The 18,656-nt window shown below is 39.4% G+C and overlaps 9 protein-coding genes across 9 annotated transcripts; 4 read left to right on the plus strand and 5 right to left on the minus strand.

Annotated features, from left to right (window-relative positions):
- Window positions 1-485: 485 nt before the first annotated feature.
- On the plus strand, window positions 486-2,519 carry KLLA0_A03223g (uncharacterized protein; the record flags this gene model as incomplete). Its single annotated transcript, XM_451141.1, has 1 exon — window positions 486-2,519. One exon carries the CDS (start codon window positions 486-488, stop codon window positions 2,517-2,519), a length of 2,034 nt encoding a protein of 677 aa, XP_451141.1.
- A 143-nt stretch (window positions 2,520-2,662) lies between these two features.
- Window positions 2,663-3,499, minus strand: TRM8 (tRNA (guanine46-N7)-methyltransferase; the record flags this gene model as incomplete). Its single annotated transcript, XM_451142.1, has 1 exon — window positions 2,663-3,499. One exon carries the CDS (start codon window positions 3,497-3,499, stop codon window positions 2,663-2,665), a length of 837 nt encoding a protein of 278 aa, XP_451142.1.
- Window positions 3,500-3,812: 313 nt separating this feature from the next.
- MRPL11 (mitochondrial 54S ribosomal protein uL10m) lies at window positions 3,813-4,550 on the minus strand (the record flags this gene model as incomplete). The annotated part of the gene is made up of 1 exon (XM_451143.2): window positions 3,813-4,550. One exon carries the CDS (start codon window positions 4,548-4,550, stop codon window positions 3,813-3,815), a length of 738 nt encoding a protein of 245 aa, XP_451143.2.
- Window positions 4,551-5,308: 758 nt separating this feature from the next.
- On the minus strand, window positions 5,309-6,382 carry KLLA0_A03289g (putative nitronate monooxygenase; the record flags this gene model as incomplete). The annotated part of the gene is made up of 1 exon (XM_451144.1): window positions 5,309-6,382. The coding sequence occupies one exon, from the start codon at window positions 6,380-6,382 to the stop codon at window positions 5,309-5,311; it is 1,074 nt and encodes a 357-aa protein (XP_451144.1).
- Window positions 6,383-6,773: 391 nt separating this feature from the next.
- On the plus strand, window positions 6,774-7,778 carry KLLA0_A03311g (uncharacterized protein; the record flags this gene model as incomplete). The annotated part of the gene is made up of 1 exon (XM_451145.1): window positions 6,774-7,778. The coding sequence occupies one exon, from the start codon at window positions 6,774-6,776 to the stop codon at window positions 7,776-7,778; it is 1,005 nt and encodes a 334-aa protein (XP_451145.1).
- A 247-nt stretch (window positions 7,779-8,025) lies between these two features.
- On the minus strand, window positions 8,026-10,149 carry ACS1 (acetate--CoA ligase 1; the record flags this gene model as incomplete). The annotated part of the gene is made up of 1 exon (XM_451146.1): window positions 8,026-10,149. The coding sequence occupies one exon, from the start codon at window positions 10,147-10,149 to the stop codon at window positions 8,026-8,028; it is 2,124 nt and encodes a 707-aa protein (XP_451146.1).
- A 1,799-nt stretch (window positions 10,150-11,948) lies between these two features.
- On the plus strand, window positions 11,949-14,303 carry FLC2 (flavin adenine dinucleotide transporter FLC2; the record flags this gene model as incomplete). The annotated part of the gene is made up of 1 exon (XM_451147.1): window positions 11,949-14,303. One exon carries the CDS (start codon window positions 11,949-11,951, stop codon window positions 14,301-14,303), a length of 2,355 nt encoding a protein of 784 aa, XP_451147.1.
- Window positions 14,304-14,600: 297 nt separating this feature from the next.
- Window positions 14,601-15,347, minus strand: AIM2 (the record flags this gene model as incomplete). Its single annotated transcript, XM_451148.1, has 1 exon — window positions 14,601-15,347. One exon carries the CDS (start codon window positions 15,345-15,347, stop codon window positions 14,601-14,603), a length of 747 nt encoding a protein of 248 aa, XP_451148.1.
- Window positions 15,348-16,099: 752 nt separating this feature from the next.
- On the plus strand, window positions 16,100-18,637 carry KLLA0_A03399g (fungal specific transcription factor domain-containing protein; the record flags this gene model as incomplete). The annotated part of the gene is made up of 1 exon (XM_451149.1): window positions 16,100-18,637. The coding sequence occupies one exon, from the start codon at window positions 16,100-16,102 to the stop codon at window positions 18,635-18,637; it is 2,538 nt and encodes an 845-aa protein (XP_451149.1).
- Window positions 18,638-18,656: the final 19 nt, after the last annotated feature.

Below are 18,656 nucleotides of genomic sequence, written 5' to 3' on the forward strand. Positions count from 1 at the left end.
GTAATTTGATCACGTGGACGGCCTTCCATCACGTGTAAATGACGTTTCTTCATCGACGCTTTGTTTTTCGCCATTCCAGACAACAAAAAAGTTCAGTTTCCATAAGAAACGTAATGATCTTGAAAAACAGTCACTTTGGAATGACTGACTGTTCAAATTACATATATAGCATAGGCAATACTGGCATACCTGTTTACGCTTAATAGGTTGTTTTTCGTTCACATCTCGCAAAGTAATTTCACCGATAGTGCTGTTTTGCTGACCAGGGTCTGAAATTTAGAGCGTTATTACTTTAACATTCGATTCTCCTATTTCAATTACCCCGGAATTTGTTCTTTAGATACTCTCTGCAAGCAAGACTCGTGACATTACTCGAATAAAGTTAGCCTCTTGAATTCTTTCAATCGATAGTTCACTTTGGCTCGGCTGAATATACTGCTGGTCTTCTGACTTTTTTTTACACCTGTCCTCCCAATATCGTCATCATGTCTGATAGTACCGATAAAGATAGGCATAACAAAAATTCGTCCAGGGGTATCGTCAATACGGATATCGAGGATGACAATAGTCCATCACCTTTGGACACCACTGACAAGAAAGGTGCTCCGGAATTGCAGAAACCGGGAAATCCATCTTTGTTCAAGGAATCTGCTTTGAAGAATTCTGATCAGCTACAATTTAGAAACAGTTTCAACATTCCAAATGCCGTTGGCGGAACTAACGGAATTGTAATTCCTCCAAATGTTCAACCATTAGATCAACAACGTATTCCACCTAGCTACACTGATCACTTACAGGTTAAGGATACTTATTTGACGGGAAGAACTCTATTGTACTTCACATCGATATTTGTGTCACTAGGCGTATTTTTGTTTGGCTACGATCAAGGTGTTATGTCTGGTATTATCACTGGCCCATATTTCAAGACTTATTTCAATAACCCAACTGCGGCAACTATTGGTACTATGGTCTCAATTCTTGAGATTGGAGCTCTTGTTTCCTCCTTACTAGTCTCCAATATTGGTGAAAAATTCGGTAGAAGGTTCACTATAAAATATGGATCTTTAATTTTCATTTTAGGTGGATTGGTTCAGACGTTTTCATGGGAAATGGGTCATATGATATTTGGTAGAATCATTAGTGGTATTGGTGTTGGTTTATTAAGTACCATTGTACCCATTTATCAATCAGAAATTAGCCCCCCACATAACAGAGGAAAATTGGCTTGCATTGAGTTTACAGGAAATATTGTTGGTTATGCGTCTAGTGTTTGGGTCGATTATGCGTGCTCCTATATAGAATCAGATACTTCTTGGAGATTACCCTTGTTCATTCAATGTGTTATGGGCTTGCTGTTATTTTTAGGGTCGTTTGTTATTGTTGAGACTCCCCGTTGGTTATTAAATCACGACCATGATATTGAAGGGTTGGTGGTCATAGCAGACTTACATAGTGATGGTGACGTTTTGCATTCAAAAGCTCATGAGGAGTATAAGCTGATCAAGGAAACAGTCCTCATATCAAGACTGGAAGGTGAAAAGAAATCGTTACGTTTTGCTTTTAAACGGTATAGAACCAGGATGCTAATTGCAATGAGCTCTCAAATGTTTGCTCAATTAAACGGTATCAACGTTATATCATATTACGCGCCTCTTGTTTTTGAACAAGCTGGATGGGTTGGTAGAGAGGCCTTGTTGATGACAGGTATTAATTCCATCATTTACATATTGTCCACTATTTTGCCATGGAAATTAGTTGATAAATGGGGGAGAAAACCAATCCTACTCTCCGGGGCGCTGGTAATGGGAACTTCTTTGCTTGCAATAGCCATGTCATTATGGGCGAATGTTGCTGCCACTCCAAGATTAGTGGTCGTGTTCGTGATCATCTTTAATGCCTTTTTCGGTTACAGTTGGGGTCCAATCCCATGGCTATATCCTGTTGAGATTGCGCCTGCAATGGCAAGATCTGCAATGGCATCTGCTTCTACTGCTACAAACTGGCTGTTTAACTGGTTAGTAGGTATCATGACTCCTATCTTGCAAGAAAAAATCCATTGGAGAATGTACTTGATTCATACTGTATCCTGCTACTTGTCATTCTGGTGTGTGTTAAAAGTTTATCCAGAGACTGCTGGTTTAAGATTAGAAGATATGGATTCTGTTTTTGATGACAGGTCATCAACCTTCAGTTTCCAGTCAGGGACCTCCGCTGAAATAGAACAACAGTCTCATCTAGTAAGTGGTGGAGGAGAAGTAGCACCATCAACGAGATCTCGCAAAAGTGTTTATTCGAATGCACAATCCATGTTTAATAAAGATGAGATACAACCACCAACATTGACCCAGGTTCTTCAATGGAAGGAAGAGAGAACTCAAACTAAACCATTGAAAAAATTTATAAGAAGAGGCTCGGAGACTGTCTGTTTGATATATAATAAGGTACGAAACTTACGGAGCACCAATGATACAAACCAAATCGAGTATGGTGCCGTATCCAATAATCAGCCTCCGAACTAATGATATTGCCACTTGTTTTCAACTGCTTGTTTTCAATAATGCATCTTTTATAGGTACTTAAGGTATTCACTTTCTAACTCGTTTTTGTACAAATATTCTTGAATAGTACCCGAAGTAATATGTAGTATTATATACGACAGATATTAGATTATATCTGGAGTTGGTAATCTTACGAAACATGCTATATATTTATCACCTTTATTTCTTTCAACTTTCTTACCTTCCTCTGTAGCATTTCTCATTATGCTTACACATTTATCCTGTGCTTCCCATTCTTCAGAAAGCCTTTCGAATAGAGGATGTTCTTCTAAGTGTTTTACCATCCATTCATGTAGATCTAGAACATCGGTGATTGTATAAATGATACCACCCTCTTTCAACACATATGCGTACTCACTTAGTAATGTATCAGTGACGATTCTTGCTTTATGCTTTCTTTGCTTGAAATGGGGATCTGGGAAACAGAAAAATATCTTGGACAACTGTCCCTTATTAAAAAAATTTGGCAAGAATTTCATTGCATTACCTCTTAATACATTAATGTTTTGATATCCGTTTTCCTTCGCGTGGTTGGTTCTCAATGCAATAATTCTATCTTCGACATAATTCGTTACTTGAACACGAATCTCCATACCCAAGATCATTTCATCGGGAAATTCTGGAGATAAATCGATCATAAGACCACCATAACCACATCCGATATCCGCAATGGTAACATCTTTCGTCATTTTCTTCTTTTCACTATCGTAGAAATGAGGGTACAATTTTGACCAGTCCATATGAGCTGGGCTTATTGGATACTCCAACTGATGATCACTGAATGGATTCGAATGTGCTCTTTGTCTGTAAAACTTTTTTTTAGGTAAAGATAGTTTATCCACCTTTTCAATCACAGATTCATCGATCTTGACATGTTTCAATTCTTTGCGATGATCTTGCTTCTCAGCACGATACGCCTGGCGTCTAGTACTAAAACTCATATTTTCTAACAAAGGCAGTTATAGGAAATTTGAGTCACTGTTAGAATTCAATTATGTTTATTCAACACACATTAACGGTTGGTGGAAGTAACTGCTTTGAAAAATTGTAACCTCATCGCCTAGGTTTTCTCGACTCAATTGATTCAGTGCATGTTCAAAAACTTTTTATTTCTTTACAATATACAAATGAGATCAAAAAAAGTCACGTGCAAAGAATATGTACAGGAGTTTATATTAATATGTGATGGGTTTATTTAAGTACATCGATACGTAAAAATGATTTATATTACATTTCATGATGGGGCAAAAGACTTTAATTTCCTTCGCTGTCATTCTCGTTTTTCTGCTTATCTGGGTTAATATTATCTTCGTGAGACTTTAGAGTTAGGTACAACATGTTTGAGCCAGCTTCTAAAGTTTGAACTAAACCAGCACCGCTCAAGACGTGCAATAGTCCCAGTAATTCTGATTGTAATTGACTTTTTGTTGGTAGATCCTTGAAAGAATCCAATTGTCTCAAATCGTACGCATCATTTTCAACTTTGGCGCCAATAACGAATAACTTGTCTTGGGCTTTTTCCAATAATTTCATGACTTTTTTTACCTTTGCCGGATCAGTCTCTGGGAACGAAATTGCTGCCGTAGGACCTTTGAACAAGGGCAGTAAAGGATGCTTCCAGTCTTGTTCTGAACGTTTCGCTGGAGCAGCTGGGTCATTTTTGCGTGAGTTTCTCAAGTATACTTGGAACAAATTGTTTCTCAAGATTGTTAACTTGCCTCCTACCTTATTAATTTCTTCTCTGAAGTGTGCATTCTCCCCTTTCATCAAATTGTTATGATGACAAAACAACATTACCGGACTGGTTTCCATCAGGTTTTTGTAAGAGTCGATTAGGAAAGTCTTACGAGAGTCCAAAGGCTTTACTGTTCTTCTAACTGCATCCGAGACAGTTCTCTCAATTTGCGTAGAGGCAAACCTCCTAACCAAAAACGGAGAAGCATATGAGACACGGGATACCACCACTGGGCTTCTTAACAAAAGTGACAACATGGCTATTTTGAGTGGTTGGTGATGACCTGAGCTGTGGATTCGAATCACTTTAAGCGAATTCATTCCCACCAATATATCTCTTCACTACAATATATCAATCTTCAGTGATTTTTCAGATTTTTCATTTTTTTTCAGATTTTTCAGTATCGTCGAATTTCAATACTTGGTACAATAAACCGACGAGAGGCATAGTTAGATTCAATGTAAGAAGGTATGAATGGTAATTGGAAGTGGTATGAGTGCCAAAATCGGTATCAACAATGGAGAAGGGAATGAAGACTTTCTCGTATATTTTCCATGGCAGCAAAAAATGTATATTGGTAATTTTTTATATATCTTCTTTATAGTATATATAATCCCGAATGAGGCAAAGGTCGATTCACGTGACTGTTCAAATTAAAATGATAGAGGAATTGGTGAGTTCTGCTCTTCTTTTCGAACTGCAAACTGTCATTGCTATCGTCAACATCATGCTTAAATAATGTAATCCGTTATAGACGTCTCCTGTCCAAGCTAGGAGGGATGTCGAAAGATTAGATTTCTTCCTTACAAAAGGTAGTCCGGGATTTATAGGGTCGTAGTGAAATTGTGAAGAGATGCAACTCTACTTCGTCATTGAAAAAATAAATGCAGTCATGTAACTGACGAGAATAATGCACAATTAGTGTAACTTCATCGTTCCATTGTGGAATTTGTCGCTATTCGGGATTTTCGTACATTTGAAACAGCATAGCTCTGTGCTGTAACGGTCTGGAAAATTATCTCATCTCATCGACAAGGGTTTGCATTAGTTGTCTCGCATCCATATCACGGATACGGCTGACATTGGATCCTGCCCAATGTGCTGCGAAAGAATTTGCGGTACCATCATGATCTGGAATAGACACGGCATTTAACTGCTTCCCCACATCGTATGTAAATGGATACCCTGGATGTATCACTCTAGTTGGAATATCCACCTCAGTGTGCCAACTATTCAACAAAGCTCGCGCCGGACGACCTGATATGCTGCTTGTGATTTGAGTTATGTCATTTCTTGTTTTGTCAAATAATAATTTCCTGTAATTTTCTGACGCAGCCGATTCTTTGCATTGGACAAATGCGGTTCCTAATTGAGCACCACTGGCACCTACTTCCATCATTCCTTTAATATCTTGACCAGACATTATTCCTCCTGCTGCTACTATAGGAATAGTTGTGCCCAACTTTGCTTTTAGTAATTTCACCAAATCTCTCGTGGATATTGCCGGATCTAATGATGCGTTAAACATTCCCCGATGACCACCCGCTTCGACACCTTGAGCGATTAGGATATCTATCCCGTGCCCAATAGCCAATTCAGCCTCACTTAATTGAGTCACACTTGCCATCGTGACAACTCCCGCTTGCTTCAATGATTTTAAAGTGCTCGCAGATGGCACTCCGAAATGGAAACTAACCACTTTCGGTTTCAATTCTAACACCACTGCAAGCATTTCTGGATCTTCCAAGAAACTGTTATAGATCTTGGTTAATTCCTTTTCAGGTTTAGTATGGAACCGAGCAAATATTGGCTTCAAATATTCGATCCAATTGCGTGCCACCTCCACGTTCAACTCTTCTGGCTCATGACAGAAGAAATTGACCTGAAATGGACTCTTGGTTAGCTTCTGCGTCGCAATTATGGCGTTTCTTGCTTTTTCGACAGAACTTGCTCCAAGTCCAAGCGATCCTAAACCACCAGAATTAGATACAGCTGCTGCCAATTCCGGTGTGGATACTCCGGCCATTGGTGCTACTAGAATAGGATACTTGATCCCCAGAATTTCGGTTAAAGCTTTCTTGGTTGACATTACAAAGTACCCGTGGTTGTGCTAGCTCTCGACCTTGGACTAATTGCGAATAATTACACCATTATTCATGAACTCCGCGGAGATATAGATAATAATAACATGTTTGCGTATTCAATTACATCTGGGGATACTTAAAAGAAATTACTGGAGACATGAATCGCTTTTGCCTTTTTTCCTGTTACAAGCCTTTGAATAAAAACCGATCCAGTTCGAGATTTAAGGAATTCAAAAACAATAACAAAGGAATATCTAGGTCGATACATGCAGAGAAGTAACGTAGGTCTCCAGGCTTAGATTGGAAGTACTCCCGATCGCTTAGTTCACTGATTTTATTGAGTAAGAAGGCATCTATAACAATTTTAGTATAGGAACGTTCCACCTTTTACATCCTATGCTAACAGATCTGTTCTCTGCACTGTTCTCAATTGAAGATGGAACAACAGAGTCAGTGACTCCAAAATATGGACATGGCGTCCAGGAAGACGATATAGATCTTCAATTAAGGGCACTTATATACTGCTATCAAAGGCTCAAGGTAAAGGAGATGAGCCCATTCTATCCGGTTGATTCTACAACTGAGGATGGAGAAACATTAGGCGATGGCAGTGTAGCCCTGGACAAAGTTTACAATCTAGAACAATTTATAGCCATGTTACAAGAGGATCCGCATCACATACTGGTAGATTGGTGTAAAAATAAGGCTAGGCTAATGTGTATATTATCAAGTACACCGGTGAGGACGGTAAACAAGTTACCGAAAGGATTTTCCTACCTTATCTTGGAACCGGATAGTTCGGAAGATCTTTACTTTCAAAGACTAGTGTATGATAGCAAACTGTACCACGAACATGATGTACCACTAAGTTGGAAGATACAATGCCTTCGAGAGATTATAAAGAAACAGTATACTCTCGTCCCAACTAGGAGGAAAAGTTTTAATAAGCAGGATCGATGGCAGATCATGATCAGATATCTATCAAAGCTGGCGGAACATGTTCAGATTGAGAGGGTCTATAAAGCATACAGATCACAGCCACCAGCAACAAGAAGACTTTCAAATAGTAGCGATGGCAGTGAGCAGTCGATGCTCACAAGAGGCCTGAAGAGTAAACCATCCATGACAATTTTAAGACTCGATAGAAGTGTTACATCAAGATCAACGACTCACACAAGCGCATTGAGTCGAAATCAACCCAATTCGCCACTAATTCTGTCCAGAAGCCCTTCTCCGAAGAAATCTTCCAATTATAATGCATTTACAAATACTCACAACAGTACCAATAATGATAGTCTTTTATATCAACAGTCCAGAAACTGCGTCATAAAAAGACTTGAGAGAGAAAAACAGAGAAGGGAATCAGAAAGCGAACAAGCCCTGATATCTACATCTCTGTAAGTCAGTAAAGTCGCCATATGTTCAGGCATCTAAACATATGTTCCTGCATATTCGTTTCAAACAGGTTAAAAGGAAAAGTAGTTACAATACTAAAATATAGACGTTGTTTCCATAATCATTTCATACAAATCATAAATAAAACCCAATACACAGAGACAAAGTTACAAAAGTAGGATTCAATTAGAATACATTGATCAAGCATAGGAGGGTGGGATAGTGCTGATAAATCCTAATTTCACAGTTATTATTATAATTTCACGGAATCGATCAAGTGCTTAACGATACCAGGGTTGGATAATGTGGAGACGTCGCCCAATTGATCAGATTCACCGGCTAGGATCTTTCTCAAAATACGTCTCATAATCTTGCCAGATCTAGTCTTTGGTAGATCATCAACTAGGACGATCAACTTAGGAGCAGCGAATGGACCAATATCCTTTCTAACGGTGATGATCAAATGCTTTTTGATGTCTTGTAACTCGGACTCGCTTGCAGCAGTTAAACTAGACTTGTTCTTCAATACTACAAAGGCAGCAACGGCTTGACCAGTCAATTCGTCGTTAAACCCAACAACTGCACATTCGGCAACCATATCATCTTCAATGATAGCAGCTTCAATTTCAGCAGTAGACAACCTGTGACCTGAGACGTTAACAACATCATCAACACGACCCAAGATCCAGAAGAATCCATCTTTATCACGGGCAACACCATCACCAGTGAAGTAATAGCCCGGGTATGGTTTCAAGTACGTGTCTAAGAACCTATCGTTATTCTTCCAAATGGTTCTTGCGAAAGATGGCCAAGGTCTTTTAATGGCAAGAACACCTTCTGCATGTTCACCAGTTTGCTCGATACCTGTGGTTGGATCCAACACTGCCAAATCAATACCAAAGAATGGGAATGCCGCTGCACCTGGTTTCATTGGAGTAGCACCACCAGCCAATGGAGTGACCAAGTGGGAGCCAGATTCAGTTTGCCAGTATGTGTCTACGATTGGTAGCTCATTCTTACCAATCTTTTCAGAGTACCATTCCCAAACTTCAGCAGCGATAGGTTCACCAACGGAACCCAAGGAGCGCAATGACTTGAGAGAGAATCCTTCAGTAAAGGAATCACCAGCTCTCTTCAATAGACGTAGTGCAGTTGGGGCTACATAGAATTGAGTCACTTGGTACTTGTCAACAATTTCCCAATAACGAGAAAAGTTTGGATAGGCAGGTGTACCTTCGAACACCAAAGTAGTACAACCTTGTAACAATGGACCGTAAACACAGTATGTGTGACCAGTGATCCAACCAATGTCACCTGCGGTGAAGAAGATGTCATCGTTTTGGATGTCAAAGGTGTATTTCATACTTAATAATGCTTGGAGCAAGTAACCTGCTGTAGAATGTTGAACACCCTTTGGAGCACCGGTGGAACCCGAAGTATACAATAAGAACAAAGGATGTTCAGAGTCAACAGGTTCGCATGGGGTGTAAGATTTGTACTTCTTGACTTCCTCATCCCAGTCCAAATCCCTACCTGGAATGTACTTGATATTTTCGTTATGAGTACGTTTGAAGACCAAAACGTTTGTTACTTGAGGGGTATCCTTCAAGGCTTCATCGACGATACGCTTGGTTTCGATGGTCTTACCACCTCTCTTAGATTCATCGGTGGTGATGACTGTCTTTGAGTAAGCATCGTTAATACGATCACGCAATGAATTCGAAGAGAACCCAGCAAAAACAACGGAATGAATGGCACCGATACGAGTAATTGCCAACAAGGTAATCAAAGCCTGTGGGATCATTGGCATATAAACTGCGACCGTGTCACCTTTCTTGACGTTCATCGAGTATTGCAAGATTTGAGCAACTTTACAGACTTGTTCTAACAATTCCGCATAAGTGAGACTATAACCTTGACCTGGTTCATCAGCTTCATAAAGAATGGCAACCTTGTTTGGTTGAGTGAAGGCATGTCTGTCTACCAAATTGTAACAAGCGTTCAATTGACCGTTGGTAAACCAAGCGTTGTTCTCAAAAGTTGGTTTACCTTCGGTATCTGGGATGAAAACTTGATCGTATGGTTTGAACCAATTCAACAGCTGAGCACGTTCATGGTAAAACTTGGCTGGATTTTCAAGTGATTCCTTGTGCAAAGACTTGTACTCTTCGAACCCACCTGGCAAATTAGGTTTATATTTTTGAGCTGCTTCGCTGCTCAACCTATCAGTAATTGGTAGAGGCTGCACTATAGGCACAGAAGTTAAATGTTCGTATTCATGGGTCTTAATTTGGTCTGCAGCGGCAGCTGAAGCGTTAGATTTCATGACTGAGATTGGATCTTTGGCGGTGGAAGCGGTATCAACAGCAGGAGACATTTGGCACAAAATATGGATTTTTATATCACTACTACCTCTGTCACCCTGTTAGATAATTGTGTTTGATTACTAGTATTAGCCAACAACTAACATATAAACATAATTATTATATAAATACACCATACTTCAAACTCACATGATGTCCAACAGTTACAAAACTCTTGTCTATTTAAATACTATTCCATCAAGTCAAATCATTGTTTTCCCCTCACTAATTACAATATGGATAAATAAGAACGATGATCATTCATTCATTCGCTTAGAAAGTAATCGAAAACATGTATCAATTAAGAAAAGAATGGGTCATTATTTTTTTCCTGTTTCTGTTGAGAACTCAGAGATGTGATAGTAATTAGCTATCTTGTAATTGCCATCGAGAGAGGAAACAAAGAGTAAAATGGGAAACCAGATAATGGAGAGGCTACGGAGTCACTAACGGAGTGGATACGGAATAGATACGGAGTAGCGATTAAAGATGAAGATGATCTCTGAGTATCGTATCATGTTGAGAATTGAACCCTTAATTTTGTCCAAGTGTCTCTCTTCTATTGTTCCAGCCTTTCTAGTCAGTTCCCGTTTACGTGTAGCATAGCCTGTCAAGAAGCGGCCCAGAGCTTATACGAGACGATTTCATTTGACATGTCTGGGATTTTCCCCTTCTTTTTCGATTGCTCCAATTTTGGAGAACTGCCGCGTTTAACGCGTTTTGCAGTGCGGTTGTGAGGGGAAATCAATGTGGATCCAGCCGGTCGCACCGGGTCATCCATCCATCCAGTTTTTTTTTTTTTGAGAAGAGAATATTTGTGGAGAAAAAAATAAGAATTATAGGAAGCAGAAAAGATGACTAGGGGAGAAGCAGTGGAGAGAAGCTATGCCTGTGCTCTGCCTGGTTTTTCTTAAGTTTTGCTTGGGTTTTGCGTGCTCGGCGGTTAAACGAATGGGAAAGCTTCCATTAATCCTCTCGGTACCACCCGGACAGTTTTTGGGAAAGTGTTCTGTACAGAAAAAAATCGGGGTTGTTACGTTATCGAGCATACAACCCTGGAGGGGAGAAGAGAGACGGACAATGGACATTCGTCCGTTGTCTGTTTATTGCGTAAACAGGGTCCTGTGTCCAGTATCACAGCCTTACCCGAATCCACCACTGTGGAAACACGTGACTTCCACTGCTTTATTACCCTGATATACACACGTGACTCGCGAATCAAGAGATCAAACTTCTGATATTGCATTAAAAAAAAACTACTATTTTCTTGTTAGGAATATAGAAAACAAATAATACGTATACTATGCTAATGCAGCATTCTTCCCTTTTTCCTGTAACTGACAATGCAAAGGGAACAACAGCCTTGATTTGAGGAAATAGAGCGAACAGGATAGGCAGGAATACACCCTTTACAATCAGTCTACCGTTGCACTGTGCCTCTCCCCTTCTTATCTGACTTCATGTATACTTATTTTCGCTATATACTTGCTGTAGGTCCCGTGATTTCGTGTACCTCACATCGTACGCATCCTGGTTAACGGTGAATGCTGCGCCTTTTCAATTTCTTTACCGTTTTGGTATTTCCAAAAATAACAATTTCTCAACATTGAAATTATTGAAATTTCAGTTGAAATAAGTTTATTTGATTTGACTTTAACCTTTATCGACTTTTAAATAGAGAATCTTATTGCGTTAGTGTTAATGGTAACCTTCCCTTTAGAGTTGTATACCATCAAAGATTACATACCTTAAACAAAGCAGAGACTACTAAGCTGCAGCTGCTCCCCAGTATACACTTGTTGTTCTTGTCATCATGCGGGCCTTTTCTCTGCTTGTCGGATTTCTCACGACATTGGTGATTTTACCGTTCACCAATGGTCTCAAACACATCAAGACGTCCTCGCTTCTCACTTGCATGGAAGACTCGCAATTTTCTGCGTCGTTCTTCGAAGTCACTTTCTTCCCCGATAATAAGACCGCTGTGTTTGATATCGATGCTACTACCACCATTAGCGAAAATGTCACTGCCAAGATCGAATTAATCATTTATGGGCTAAACGTCCTCAACGAAGAGTTCAACTTATGTGATTTGGACCAAGCCTCCATGTGTCCTCTAAGTGCAGGTAGAATCGAGGTAAAATCCACGTATTCTTTGGATGAGGATAACGACATGGTTGGTAACATTCCAGGGGTCGCGTACACAGTTCCTGATATCGACGCACAAGTGCGTGTCATCGTTTACTCAACAAACGATACAAGTTTCGAAGAGCCACTAGCGTGTGTGCAAGCTGCTCTGTCCAATGGTAAGACCGTTCAGACCAAATATGCTGCTTGGCCTATCGCTGCGATTTCAGGATTGGGTGTTATCACGTCAGCTATCGTTTCAGTTATTGGACATTCCACCACAGCTGCTCATATTGCTTCTAACTCCATCTCATTGTTTGTGTACTTCCAAAATTTGGCTATCACTTCGATGATGGGTGTGGCGCGTGTCCCACCTATCGCTGCCGCTTGGACCCAAAATTTCCAATGGTCCATGGGTATGATTAAAGTGGGGTTCATGCAAAATATATTCGATTGGTATGTTACTGCTACTGGCGGTACCCCTGTTGTGGTCGTAGCAAACAAAGATATTCTATCCATCTCAGTGCAGAAAAGAGGATTTACAACGCAGTTTAACGATTTTGCGAAAAGATCATTAGACAGTTTAACCACTGGTCTTTACAAAAGAATATCTGCTGATGATGGGTACGATTTCACTAAGTTGCTTTCCGAAAGTGATTTATACACTTCGGATGAGAGAAACATTGATGACATTTCTTCTAAAGTTATTGTCTTTACTGGTATTAAGCGTGTCGCGTACTTGGCCGGCATTGAATTGAGTAATGTCTTTTTGACAGGTATCGTCTTCACTCTTTTCTTTGTCTTCTGTATGGTTATCGGTATGGCAGTCTTCAAAGCTGTCATCGAATTGCTAATGAGAGCAGGATACATGAAACAGACTTCAAAATTTTACGAATATAGAAGATCCTGGGCCAGTATTATCAAAGGTACCTTGTTCAGAATCTGCATCATTGCCTTCCCACAGGTTTCCATTCTATCCATATGGGAATTCACTCAAATTGATTCCGTCGCTGTGGTTATTGCCGCTGTCGTCATACTTATTGTTGTCTCAGGATTACTATTGTATGGCGTCGTGAGGGTGATCATAAGAGGGAGAGAATCTACACGTTTATACAAAACCCCAGCATACATGCTCTATGGTGATGCTCCGTTCTTGAATAGATTCGGTTTCTTGTACGTTCAATTCAAGGCTGAAATGTACTGGTGGTTGATGCCATTATTAGCATACATGTTCTTCAGATCTTTGTTTGTTGCCGTACTTCAAGAACACGGGAAACCTCAAGCAATGATCATTTTCGTTATAGAATTGGCATATTTCATTGCATTATGTTGGTTAAGACCTTACTTGGATAAACGTACCAATGCGTTCAATATCGTGATTCATGCGGTCAACTTGTTCAATTCTATCTTATTTTTATTCTTCTCGAACTTGTTCAGACAACCTACTGTGGTTTCCAGTGTTATGGCAGTCATACTATTTGTCGTGAACGCTATTTTTGCACTATTCCTCATGATCTTCACTATTGTTACGTGTGTGTTGGCCTTGGTTCACAAGAACCCAGATGCTCGTTACCAACCAATGAAGGATGATCGTGTTTCTTTCATTCCAAAGGTTCAAACAAAGGGTGAAACAGGAGAATTGTTCGATTTGGGTAGAGCTGCTATGCACACTAACGAACCACCTTTAAAAGACGAATTTGAAATGAAACAATCAAATAATTCTGCAAGATTATTGTTTGATGAAGATATCGACGACTCTAATACCACATACGATACTTCATCTCGTATTAGAAGATTTGACTCTTCGAGCGGAAACGAACCATTGCAGCCAAGTTCTGCCGTCATGGGGGACAATACCACGAGTTATAACCGTGTTCCAACAGCTCCAAGCACTACAAATTTAAGGAAACCGGAAAACTCCTTCTCTGCTAACACACAATATCAAGGTTTCTCTGGTAGCAACCCATATTTGAACGAAAACCCAAGCTACAACAGTTTTACCAGACAAACGAATAATAAATCTGACAATGTACCGTATTTGTAAGCTCTTACACATACACTCTGGTATTCAAGAACGCGAGCAATTGTATAATAATTCCAAGACAAGAAATCATTAAGAATTAAGATGTATATACATTCTATGAACATCTGCACCTTTTTGCATTCTTCCTCCCACATGTGGTTGCGCATATTAGCCATCGGAGAAACAAACAATTAAGGAAGCAATGAATAGTTGAACTAAATATACATATGTAAACTTACAACGTAACTTTAACATTCAAAAATCAAAGGAAAATGTAGTTACATCCTGCAAAAGCTAACAGATATATAGTTAAGCTTTTCAGATGCAATTGAAGAAGAATTTGAAGAATGAAATTTGGTCTTCGATGGTTTTGTCTTGAGCATATCTCACTGCTGGAATGCTTAAGTCACCTCTGACAGCAAACCCATGGGAAACACCGCCAAATACATTGATTTGGTAGTAGCTGCCTTGTTTTTTTAAAGCTTCTTCGGTCTTATATCTTAATTCTTCAGGGAAGATGTTATCAGTTTCAGCTGCAGAAATCAGCACTGGCTTTTTACCAACTGCTTCCACTTCTTCGATCTCAACGAATGATGGGTGAGCAAGGGCAGCTGCATCAGCCAAACCGACTTTTTCATTGATTTGTAATAAAGCGTATTTGGCACCGAAACAGTGACCGATAACACCAATCTTCTTTGGGTTAGTGTCCTCCTTCAACTTGGTCAAGAAATCTTGGACTAGACCGTGGGTCTTTTCGGCGCTGTGCCTTTCTAGCCAAGACTTGAAATCGAAAGAGCCGTCCAAAGCTACGACTTCATCGTTAAACAAAAAATCTGGTACATAGACTCTGAACCCAGCTGCAGCCAATTGATCAGCGATTAGCAAAACGTTGTTAACCTTAATACCGTAAATATCTGTTACAATGACCAAAACATGTTCATTCTTCAAGGATTCGGGCCCAGCCACATAGGTCTCGAACCCATAAAGACTAGTAGTGGTACCAGCTGGGGTACCTTCATGATAAAAACCTTGAGCGCAGCACTTACCTGGAGGATTGGAAGCCATTTCTTTTCGTTGTACTTCTTGTTGGGCAATTCAAGTATTAGATACGAGCACTCTTGAGCATTCACATCCAACAGGTATACTGAATGCTTCTCATGACTTTTTCCTAAATCCAGTAAAAAGTTCTTCCCTTTATATACATATAACGTTCTTAAAAATAGGAATTACTCCGCAAGCAAGATTTGTTCCGGCAGTTATGGTTGATAACATGAAGACACGCGCACGGAAAAACGATAGGACTTGAAGGTTGGATTACTAGTTTATAAATCAAAATAGCTAGCGTGAGCTTACTAATTGAAACGTTAGCTCCGTGTCGATAAGAAGGTTTCAATCGAAATTCGTTGTTCTCTACCATTCAAACGATACAATTTTCAGTTTCGAACTCGAAGGCAAATGTTCGGTTCATAATAATAAAGCTAGTGTCAAAAAAGAAAAATTAATGGGTGAATAAAAATCTTATAAAGACCTTACACATCTCAACACTACTCTGCAAACTGTAAAACTCATCTTCTTTTACTTGATTCTTCAGATTTCGGCAAGATGGTTTTTTGACATTCAACCATTTGGAAAATCCAAAATTGATCGCATTGCCTTTATCTTGGCATTTCTATAATTGCACTGTAGAAAGTGGTTACAGAACGGTAGTGTCGACGCGTGTGGTGTCGATCTGAAATTTAGTGACACATAATCTCCATAAGCACTGCTAGTATATACTTGAGGTGCTCTTTTGTACATCCTTGACAATTGAGTGGATAATGGGCACAAATGCAACGTTGAAGGAATTGGAAAAGGAAGTAGAATATTGGAGGAATCTTGCTCTTGGCATAGAGCCTGAGCAGGATCCCGTCAGCAATGTATCCACGACTATTCGGACATCTGTTGCTAGGCTTTCGGCGACAAAGGATCTAGCTAAGACCGATGGTATACGGCTAAATTTTTATGAGTCGTTTCCTCATCTCGTCACGAAGGGTATTATTAGAGAAGATATTGGTCCATTCGCTGTCAACTATATGCTTTTTCCTGATCCATATATTTCAATATTCATCAAATTTGTTTTCCAAACTCCGTATCGTAAGACGCTGAACACTTATTTGGGGACTCCCGATTCTTATCAGGAATTTAATGTGTCATCTATACTCAAAATTCTTAAATTGAACCCATCTGCATTCGAGAAATTGAACCCTTTGAAGAAGAAGAAAGTGAGTGCTTTCATCGAACAAATACTTGCTCAAAATCAGCCAGCCTCAGAAAATTCCAACAGCGAGTTGTTTTTAGCAACTTTGAACACGATGACTGCTCCTAGATTTATTGAGGATAAATGTCTCTATGGACAATACTCTCCGATACTACTGGCTTATATTGGAAGAATACAGAATGATTTGCCTTCTTTACCCAATATTAGACTACTTTTGGATAACTTCTACCACCACATTTACCCGATATGGCCATGTATCGATATCGATCTCTTTGAAGAAAATCTTAACGAAGTGATCCACATGGATTCACATAATCCAGAGCGGATAATAGTGAATCCCGGTACCACTAATATCAAAATGAAGTTAGTGAACATCTCTATTCTTTATCTAATACTTCAACTATCCATATCACATTGGAAACTACGGCTTTTCGATCAAAGGGCTATGGAACAGGATGTTCAACATAAATACGATGGCGACAGGGCTTGGATCGAAGGGTTTGCAGAACTGGAGAAAAAATTAACATCTTCTGCCGCTGAATTAGTGTCGATATTGAACATCTATCAGTCAAGAACTGAAGAAGTTATTTCTTGGCACATGCTGCTTTGGAACATCCTTGCTCATCAACCTGACCTATGTAGTATATTCTACGATTCAACATCCGAAGGTGTTATTGGCATGATGGGACCTTTGGTTTCTGATCTGGGTCTTGATAGGGATCCATCACAATTTCTTGAACCGACTGGAAACATGAGAATTGATCCTAGGTATAAAAATTATAGAAGACGATTATGGTTATGTTATTGTCTAATATCAAGATTTGAAATTACAGTCAAGGGTAGAACACCTCAGAAATCCACTGCAAATGTACAGGCTATTCCTGGAATTATGGACCAAAAAAATGGCTGGGAAGAATATTCTTGTCTATATAAGAAGGACATGCTTAAACAAAATGAGGCAGAACTTGAACTCCTTGGCTTGTTTTACAGACACTTACAATTTATGACTTTATTTTTACCATACGACAAGCTTCTCAAAGATAACCTTAATAGTTTAACACTCACGGAAGTCGAACAGGTTTATGAGGGATTAGAGAGATACCTAGAGAAAGATGTCAACGGTACATTTACCCATTCACAAAAATGGGCTCGTCATTCGACGATAGATTACTCATATAATCTCAATGATGTTGACAACGTCTTCAATATGGCTAAACAGCTCATTGCAAGGAGTGTCAGATTGACAATTTGCGATCTATTGATTCGATTTTTCAACTCACGAAAAGTACACAACTCTTTTGATATGGAACAAAGTCTTCTTTATTGCCAGAAAGCACTTGCTGACAATTGTGAAGGAATTGGTTATCTCATTAAATATTTTGCGCTAGTTTACAACGAGAATATCCGTACGACAGGTAAGTTCTTTACAAATAGGATTTCACAAATACTTTTATCCAGATGTACGTTGCACACAACTCTAACGATTTTACGAGTAGATCACATGTTAGGGCTCTCTAAGCGTCGTTCTAACCAGGAATCATTTCTATATGAGGATCAAAGTGCATTCTCAAGATTAAGTGGGATAAATGAGCAGAGGCAGCAGTGTGTCAGAATTCGGATGCAACTATTCTCATTGTTGGAGAACCTATGCTCAGCTTCCTCAGAAGAATTAAGGTACAATTATATATCCGGTTTCAGGTACGCTTTACTTACAGACTGTGCTATGCATTTCCTCAAACAGAACGGGAAACGATTCTTAATGAGAGATATATTAATGTCAAACATAGGAACAAATGAAGATTCTGCAGGGTTCATGGAAACAAGTTTTCATCTTTTAAGCTCGGAAGAGAAAGAAAATATTCTTCTTTCAGCAAATGAATTTGTACACTTTGACGAAGCTGGGTTTCGATTACTTCTTGACACTGTTAACACCTTCTGCACAAACAGTGGCAGCCCTAATAATAGGAATACGATGCCCGAACAACTCTTCGGGTATACAGCCACATCATCGAATGTGCTCATAAATCAATTTAGCGTTGATCTAGCCGGGCTTTCAGCCAATTTCGATTTTGTGTTCGATGGTGGCAATCTACCGTAATTAATTTCATCTTGTTATT

Source organism: Kluyveromyces lactis (assembly GCF_000002515.2).
Source record: "Kluyveromyces lactis strain NRRL Y-1140 chromosome A complete sequence".
Lineage (NCBI taxonomy): Eukaryota > Fungi > Ascomycota > Saccharomycetes > Saccharomycetales > Saccharomycetaceae > Kluyveromyces > Kluyveromyces lactis.